Here is a 9652-nt window from a genome sequence, read left to right as displayed (position 1 = left end):
TCTATGCCTATCGCCTGGTTTCCTCTGTGGAGAGAAAAGAATTCCTGGACCTTTGAGTTTTGCTGGCTGGCAAAGAGGTCCACTTGAGGATGTCCCCATTCTTTGGAGATCATGGTGAATACCTCCTGATTCAGACTCCAGTCTGCCTCCACCACTCTCCTTCTGCTTAGAAGGTCTGCTAGCAGATTTTGAGATCCTTTTAGGTGAACTGCTGACAGGGAAGTCACGTTTGGCTCCACCCAGGACAATAACTGGTTGGCTAGTTCCATCAGACCTTGGCTCCTGGTTCCGCCATGTTTGAGCACATTTTGAGCTACTGCTGTTGTGTTGTCTGACAGGACCTGCACATGATGCCCCTTCACCATCTGTTGAAAGGCCAGGAGACCCATAAAAATGGATTTTAGCTCTCGCCAGTTTGACGACTTCCTCGCTTCCGCTTTGGACCAAGACCCTTGTGCGGTTTGCCCATCCAGATGGGCACCCCAACCCCAGGAACTTTTGTCAGACATTTTTCTGAAGGAAGGACCCATGAGAGACCCTTCGAAAGATATGAAGAGTCCCTCCACCACCAGAGTGCCCGTTTTACTTTCGATGTTAGTTTGAAACGCTTTTCCAGCAACTCCTGGTGTGACCAAACTTGTAAGATGTTCCTCTGGAGGGGTCTGGAGTGTAATCTCGCCCACTGTACAGCAGGAATCAAAGCTGTGAGGAGGCACAATACTGCCATGGCTGACCGTATCGACACTGAAAGATTCGTTTGAATATGACTCACTTCGGCATAGACCTTTTCCATCTTTTCCCGAGGGAAAAATACTTTTTGGAGGACTGAATTTATGGTGTAACCCAGAAACCTCATCTCCTGTACGGGATCTAGATTTGACTTTAGATTTAAAAGCCACCCTAGACTCTTGAGATGAGTCTGCAACATCTGGAGGTTTGTCACAACCCGGTCTCTGGAATCTGCAAAGAATAGCAGGTCGTCCAAATACGGGACAACCGAGATCCCTCTCAGTTTCAGAGTTTCCAGGACTTCCGCCATCACCTTTGAGAAAATCCTGGGGGAAGACGAAAGGCCGAACGGCAGAGCCCTGAATTGTAGATGCCAGACTGAGGTCCCAAGATTGATAGCCAAACGAAGAAACCGTTGGGAGGCCTGAGCTATTGGTACATGTAGGTAAGCGTCTCTTAGATCCAGGAATGCCATGAAGCACGTTTTGCACTGGGGTTCAGTGCTTAGTCATAGCCGTGACTAAGCACTGAACCCCAGTGTGAAACGTGTCAGCTATATACCACACTGCTTGCTGTGCTTTGTAGTGCCTTTTTTCCTTTTACCATTAAAGGCCACCTTTTCAAGTTTTTTTTGGTGTGCGGCTGTCCATATTTTCTCTTCAAGTTTTGCTCCGCGCCCTGGGGAATCTTGGGCTCACGCTTCCTCTCTGATCGCAGCAGTCGGCCATAGGGTTCACTACCCTGTGGTGCATCCCTGACCCCAAGGGGGTGCACTTGTCACCTGGCCACAGGTAACCTGACACGGACAATCTTCCCCCCACTGGAGTCAGGTTGTCATTTGTCTTTTGGGATTTGGTCTGGGGGAGATCTGAATAGAATTCCTCCTCTTCCCCCTACCCCTTTGTGGAGCCCAGCATTTTTTGTTATCTTCTCTATTGTTGTAGGACTGTTGAAGACGATGAAAATTCTTTTTAACAGGTTGTTTCTTTTTGGCAGGGAAGGCCTTCTTTTTGTCGGCTGTTCTGTCCAAAACTTTTTCCAAATCTGGCCCAAAAAGAAAATCCCCTGCAAAGTGTAAACCGCAGAGTTTAATCTTAGAGGCCGTATCCCCTGTCCAAGTTTTAAGCCAGACTGCACGCCTGGCTGAATTTACCAAAGCAGAGGATCTAGCTGCCATCTAGATTGATTCAGCTGATGCATCAGCCATATACCTGACTGCCTTTAAAATCAGGGGAAAGGAATCCAAGAGATCTCTCCTTGGTGTGCCTGCTTCTACATGGCTCATCAGTTTTTCCACCCAAAACTCTAGGTTCCTTGCCACCACTGTGGAAGCCATAGCAGGTTTAAGACTGAGTGAAATAGAATCCCAAGCTTTTTTCAGGAGGGAGTCTGCCCTTGTATCCATGGCGTCCTTCAGCACCCCCATGTCCTCGAAAGCGAGGTCCGTGCATCTTGAAACCTGAGAAAGCCGCATCTACTCGTGGCTTTTTGTTCCAAACCACTGACTCCTTATCTTCAAAGGGGAACCTTGTCTTCAGGGTTTTAGAAAAGAAAGGGCCCCTTCTCCGGGTCCTTACACTCTTTTTTAATAGCATCCGATACCACTTTGTGGCCTAGGAATACTTTATGCTTGGAATCGTCCAGCCCCTGGTACATTTTATTCCTGAATTTCTAGTGTAGTATAAATTGCTTTAAGCAGGTCGTCCACTTTGTCTAAAGAGACTTTGTATCTGGAACTCCTGCTATCCTCTTCCTCCTCATCTGAATCTCTGACCGAGGGAAGAGTACTTGTCCCCTCATCCCCAGAATTCATAACCTCTGACTTAGAGGTGGAGGCTTTTGGGCTAGGTGGTGACTGCTGAGGTTTAGTTTGTACTTTTGGTTTCTGACCCAACATGGTTTTAACCAAACTCAGTGAATTTGTGAGCTCTTGTACAGAAGAAAACAGATCTTTATAGTGCTGGGATATCTCCTCTTCCAACAGTCCCCCGATACAGGTTTTACACATTGCCTTCTGCCATGTATCTCTAAGAGGGTTCTTGCAAGGACACTTCCTTTGGGGTGGTGGTTTTTTTAGTTTTAGGTTTTTCCTAAAGAAAAAACAGAGAAAAAAAAAAAAAGATACCTCACTTAAAGATTCTACCATTCAGTTTTTTTACTAGTAGAAAAAACAGCCACCGCCAAGGAAAATAAAAGGCCCACCAAGATAGAGAAAAAACCTCACCACCAACATGTGAAAACCGACAGGGTCCGAGCGAAGTTACCTCAGACCTTGCAGATACAGGCTCCTTTAAAGGAGAAAACAAACCAAAAATAAACCTAAGTCCATAAGGGAAGAATCAAGGCACCGCTGTAACTCTCTTACCTGGACCTGAGCGGTGGTGTGTGGGGGCGCCTGTATCCGCCATTACTGCCGACCCTTCCTCCATCCTGAACAGAAAGCGCAGCGGGGACCATCCGGTTTTAAATATCCCAGGTCCGGCATCATCAGCCATGGCCGGAAGCGGAAGACGCCGCTCAATAGGCCTGCCCCCGACCTCTGCATTCCAGGCGGCGTGAACCAAGCGTCGCCACGCCCCTACAGGAGACCGCGCTGCTGTGCGTGACGTCACCCGCCTGCCAGGACGCGGAACCGTCATGCGGAGCAGAAACTGCACCCGTAGTAACATATCGCCCGGCCACCCGAGCCAAAACCTGCGGACTCCGGGCACTCAGCACTGACCTCCTGTAGAGCCTTTGCTGCCACTGAACGTGGAGAGGCTGGAAAAGAACCCCCCCATTCGTCTGGGGGGGGGGGCTGGGATGGCCACTGCACGCCAAGCAACAGAAAATTAATAAGAAAAAAGGTAAGCCTACTTCCTCGCCCCTTGGAGAACCCTCTGGTTCACAGCATGCACTTCCACCATGGCGGAGGAAACACAATAACTGAGGCCATGGTGAAAGAGGAGGGATTTAAAGGTCTGCATGTGTTTCCTAATTAAAGAGGCGGAGCTACGCTCTCTCCAAGGTTGTCCTGAAAAGAGAGTTGAAAAAATTTGGTTTACAATCACTTTAAAGCCAAGCCCCAAAGCACCCACAAAACAGCTGTGCCTGTAAAGGAAGACTTGTTAGTACTCATCTGTGTTGTGGCCCACACACAGCTCTGTTCAAAATAAATTTTCTTGTGAAGCCCCTGCAGTGTTCAGTGATTCCTCCTGCTAATAACCTCCACGTCACTAATGTAATCCAGATATTTAGATTAAGGCATTGTTCACACTGGTGCCATTTATTCTGAATAGTACCCCAATGCACCCATTAACTCCTGTGTTGAAACAACATGTGCTGCTGTGCATTTTTTGTGGATTATGCAGACCATTCAAATGAATGGGCTGCCCAAATGCAAAGTACCTTAAAATGCCTGAACAAGACCTTAGGAGCTATGTTGGTTCTTACTACAAAAAGAAACAGCCTAGTTAAAAAATGAGCTGCGGAGTTTAACAAAAAGCTTATAGTACTGTGTTTAAAGGAATAAGAAATGCATAAAACTTTAATTAAAAAGGAAAATTAGGGCCAACTCTCCTTTGGCCCTTCATCTCCTGTAGGTCACAGGAATAGACTTGGTTCTGCACTCCTGTTAACCAGATTTAGCCGACAGCAGGTTATAATATGTCTACCAGTCCAGATGCTGGAGGTATCCCCGGCAGTAATGTTGGGATCCACCGAAATGACTGACCGGCAGCTGGCCCAGCCTCTCAGAGCACCGCTGCTAACCAAAGCCAGCCACTCCTGGCTTCTACACAACCCAATACTCCAGGTGAGCTATGGAGAATAGAGCAGAAAGCCTGTTGTGAACATCAGTCAGTTCTGTGCTCACTAAAGACCAAGAACTGAGCAATCAGCAGTCTTTGATCACTCTTCCACCTAGGTTTTTTTTTTTTTTTTTTTACACAACACATACTTTAGTTTTAAAAACACTGTAGAGTTTCATTCACGCAAGCCAAAAAAGACGGTCTGTTACTTTCAAATAAGAACACTTTGGATACACAACAATTTTTTTTTTGAGTGGCAGTTAAGTGTTTTAACATCACCGTGATCTCCAGTGATAACTGTTTTTCAAAAGTTCACATTTAATCAAACAATTCTCACATTAAGAAATCTTAAACTTGGATTGCAGTGGCAGAAAGTGCACTGTAAAATTGTTGTATCTACCATAAACCATTCAGGACAGAACAAACCTAAAACATGTGTAGATTTATTGCAGCAGAAATTTCAGTGCAACAAAGCAATGGAAAAAAGAAGAACACAGGAACCTGTTTATAGGTGTTTAGCTCCCAGACAACAGTGAATTTACTCCATTCCAGAGCAGGTTATGCTGTACAAAACAAGTCTACCTTTTGGTAGATGCTAAGGCAAATTCTTGAAATTCTGCCATTGTGCCATCTTTATGCTGTCCTTGCCTTCTGTGTTTATACAAGGTCTGAGAGGTTACAACTCAGTGAATAGTACAATCTATTGTCATTGCCCTTGCCCCGATTGTGCCTTTTATTTAGTGTTTTGGGGGGCAACCAGCTGAAGATGAAAAATAGTAGTGAAAATACAAATACTAGCACCATTCCTGGAACATCTCCAACATGAGACAAGGGAAGGCCTGTGTAGAGAAGAACCTTGTGTAACAGCAACAGGACACTTCCCTTCCCCCTTTCCAGGAAAGAAGCAAACTTTCCCCTGCCAGTTTGATGTGCAACACAATATTAACAATAAGTACAAAGTTGCAGGCCTTACTGGCAGAAAAGAACTGCAGCTTAGGATCCCAACTACATGTCAAAAATATGTACCTTTTTTTAAAAATTAAGGAGCTGTGAGAGCAGATTAATAATAGAATAAAGTGTATGTGGCTGGTTCAACATCAGTTTATATGAAAATTCATGGCACTCGCGAAATTGGACAAAAAAAAAAAAAAAAACAACAAAAAAAAAAACATAAGACACGTTCATTGTAAATGTATAAGGCTTGTGGTGCTTCATTCCCATCAGTCGTCTTCTACTTAAAAGGCAATATCTTCCTTTTCAACAGGTTTTTCCTTCTCTCTACAATGACGCCATGAGATGCGAAGGGATACCCTCCGACTGAGGATCATACACTTTCCCTGGCAGACAGCTCAGAGAAAGTCAAAGACCCCCGAATTCTTGGCTGCTTGATAAAAGAAACACAATGGTAAAAAAAATCCTAATAAAAATAAGACGTAAATAAAGAGTAGCTCCATTCCACTACTGAGGCCTTTTTTCTTTTAGATGCAATATTAAATTTGTTAAAATCAATCTGTTAACAAAAGCCAAGCAACAAGGCAAGAATACGGCCAGCCTTCTACCTCTGCACAAACACACAGTCTGGAGCAGGGTCTGAGAGATTAGGTGCATGGATTAGTGGCAGATGAGAGGATCCGTGCGAGCATCACACACACAGCTCATTGGGACTGGATTAGCCTCTCCATTTCGGTTCTTAGTATCAAGATGTAAATAATAATTAGGAAATTCTCAAATAAACACAAACTTTTAAAAACAGGTCAAAGTTGTAAAGTTTGCTCACATAACATCCACAAAGAACTCACTAGGATTGCCCATGGCCATGCGGAAAGACTGTCTACTAGCGGTGAGTTCTGGTGGGATGGAGGCTAAATCACGGCTGGGTGGGGCTCCTGGTGGCCCCATCACTGGGGGAGGTGCTGGCATCATCATCATTGGAGGACCATAGAGTGGGGGTACACCAGGGGGACCATAAGACTGGTGTGTGTGGTGGCTTCGGATGCTGTGTGCAATGGAGTGGTGGCTCCTGTGACTATGTTCACTAGCTGGCACTGAACGTTCACTTGCTGCTCTTTCTCGGCGCATACTGCTCCGTGTAGTGTGGTCAGATTCATTTCCACTCCCTCCAGATTTTGAATCTCCAGCCTTTGGGTCTCTGTCTTTTCTTTTTTCTGTACTACTGCGGTTGGAACCACTACTTCTACTACCTGGGAAAGAAAAAAAACACAAACAAGGTTAACATAATAAATTAGGTTCCATTTTTTAAATTTAAAATCTTAGGCAAAGTTTAGGCTTGCCTCTAAACCACTGCACGTCTGAAAAGTGATCCACGTTTGTTGCTTTGCAGAAGCATTTGACAGGCAGTAAGGAGGCAATGTGACGCCTCCTCACTGCATGTTTTAACTCTATAATTGCCACAGCAAAGAGCCAAATGTGCTTGCATTGCTTCCCCATTCACCGGAACGGTTTGCGTTTGGTGGCCTTACTGCTGGCCAAATGCAGTAGCAGTGATAGCTTAGGCCAAGGGTGTGAAGCAAAGCATTATGGTCCTGGCATGTAAATACCCTTGCCCACAGCTTTTGCAGTTTGGGGGGGGGCACTAAAATGTCAACTTGCACATTTTTAATGCCCCCCAACTGCAAGTCTAAATAAGCACTTAGTGAAATGTTTGACCTTTTCAGCATAGTGAAACTTTTGACCTTTTCAGCGTTAGCAACATGTCCATTACACTAACAGGAATAGAAAAAACAATGGCTTTGAACAAAACATACATGCTTACCTAGGTGGATGCAGTATCGGTCTGACTGAGAACTGAGCAAAGACTGTTGATCGCTCAGTTCGTGGTCTTCAGTTAGCAGAAGAGACAGTTACTTTCAGTGATTGAAAAATCACATGAAATTTGCCCTAACTGCTATGTGTTCGCATCTGCGTTTGTATATACACATACATGCACACACCTTTTTCTATTTAATAAAACATTTTCCTATTCAATACCATATTGGCCTTTATTTGATCAGCCCAAACAAACTCATTCCTACCCTTAAAAATATATTTAAATTTCTTATTTTGGATTTATTGGCATTCAAACTAAAAGTACACACACACACACACACACACACACAGGTGTTATCCCATACATTAATATCAACTGTTCATTGTTCATGGTTAATGGAAACTAACCAGTTTATTTACTTCTGCATTTCCTCCGATATACCTGGTGATCCTGACAATTTCCAAGTTACTATTTGAAATTGATTATGCCAAGCACACCAGAAGATCTGTGCTGGTGTGGAGAGTTTGCACCCCTTGGATGGATGCTAGGATTTACAGGTACCATGCCCATGCACAACATGCTTATATCTAGTCAGTTTTGCAACCACAACCCGTCCATCCCTGCTCCATTGAATTACATTTTAACTGTTGTCCTGTAGTCACCCTGCTGCTTATCCCTCTTTGCAGTAGACACAGCCTGTAGACAAGGCCCTGCTAAGTTGAATGACTGTGGCTCCCAGTAAGAGACTCACAAGTGTAAAGGAAAAGGATAGGTGGTGGATTTAAAGTATACTTGTATGTCCTTTCATGAGAGGAAGGACACCTAGTTGAACGGACATGCTTTTACATATATACAGGCAGAGAGGCCCAATGAAGGGGTACAAGTGGAGAATAAAGAGCTGGGAATAAGCACTGCAGTACAGGAGCCATCTGCTACCTACTGGGGAGATGTATTCATGACGTCATGAAGCATCTGCAGTGTGTGACATGTTACAGTAGCCCACTTATTAAGCAGACACACCCCCTGCTATGTGAAGGCAAGATGTACAGTCATGTGACCAGCAAATAAAATTTCCACAAAGGGTTCACAGCATTTATTCTTAAAATTAAATTGTTATATTTGGCAAATAATATTGATGTATCAAGGTGATATTACAGTTGTTTTCTTTTAAATAACAAACATGTTATACTTATCTGCTTTTTGCAGTGGTTTTGCACAGAGCAGCCCAGACCCTCCTCTTCTCAGGTCCTTCGCCAGCACTTCAGGCCCCTCCCTTATGTCCCCATAGCAAACAGCAAACCATTCAGACACGGAGCTCTGATTCGGCCCCATCTCCTCTCGTTGGCTCACTGACTGACAGCAGCGGGAGCCAATGGCACCTGCTGCTGTCTCAGTCAATGAGGGAGAGTCCTGGACAGTCAAGGCTCTTGTTCAACATCGCTGTATCAAGATGGGGCTCAGGTAATAAGGGGGCTGCTGCACACAGGTTTTTATCTTAATGCATAGATGCAACAGGCTCTTGTTTACATAGGCAGACCACTGTTCTGCTTATCTTGTGAACGATTTCACCCGCCAATTAACTCCTGCTGTGTCCAATCATGGTAGCCCACCCAATCCCTTCCTCCCTCTTCCTCCACAAACACTAACCAGCTAAACACAATGGGGGGGGGGGGGGGGAGATGTGACACTTTGATTAATGGAGGATTCACCGTCCTGTAAATCCTGAGAAATCCACCCACACCATGTTTCTGCCAAATAACAAAGATTTGATTTAAAAAAAAAAAATTGTAAGACATTTAAAAAAAAGTTTGATATTCTTTATACATTTTTACTCTGTATCCCAAAGGCTGATTTTTTTTATTATTTTAAAACATTTGACCAGCAGCAGAGGACTAGATGCTCCACCTGCCACTGTTTCCCTGCAGAAAAGCGGAGAAAGAGCTGGGTGATGGTGACAGCTGTATATCAATTAGTATATCGATTTTTTTTTTCTTAAAATAATTACAATGCAATCATCCACATACAGAAAGAGAAGGGATAATATAAATTAAACAGTGTGTTTAGTGTCAATTTAAAAAAATAGGCCCAAAGCTGTAATAAAAATTGTATAAAAAATACTAAATGTCCCCCATTCACAAACATCCTTTACAACGGTTTGAGATATGGTGAGGATAATATTTACCAAGTTTTCTTGTATGCAACCCAAGTAAACAGAATAATGTTTGGCAGTGATAGAATTCATCTGCTTGCAGCAAAGGACCCTAAATTAGCTCTCCGTGTTACGTGAACCACATCTCAAATATATACAACGATTTGGGTTATTTTTTTACCAAGGAAAGAAAGAAAGAAAGAAAGAAAGAAAGAAAGA

The 9652-nt window shown here is 43.9% G+C and overlaps 1 protein-coding gene across 4 annotated transcripts in view; it reads right to left on the bottom strand.

Annotated features, from left to right (window-relative positions):
- Positions 1 to 4940: 4940 nt before the first annotated feature.
- Positions 4941 to 9652, bottom strand: part of DVL3 (dishevelled segment polarity protein 3) — a 190045-nt gene continuing 185333 nt past the window's right edge. For 2 of the 4 annotated variants that reach the window (XM_040349743.1, XM_040349746.1), the window contains 2 exons: positions 6295 to 6718; positions 4941 to 5898 (listed from right to left, as the gene is read on the bottom strand). In XM_040349743.1, the coding sequence (XP_040205677.1) occupies positions 5877 to 5898; positions 6295 to 6718 (446 nt within the window). In that variant the 3' untranslated portion in view covers positions 4941 to 5876. Of the gene's footprint in view, positions 6719 to 9652 lie in introns of all 4 variants that reach the window. The other 2 variants (XM_040349744.1, XM_040349745.1) reach the window with 2 other exon arrangements.

The sequence above is a fragment of the Rana temporaria genome, chromosome 4, assembly GCF_905171775.1.
Source record: "Rana temporaria chromosome 4, aRanTem1.1, whole genome shotgun sequence".
Lineage (NCBI taxonomy): Eukaryota > Metazoa > Chordata > Amphibia > Anura > Ranidae > Rana > Rana temporaria.
This window is presented reverse-complemented; position numbering and strand designations above follow the sequence as displayed.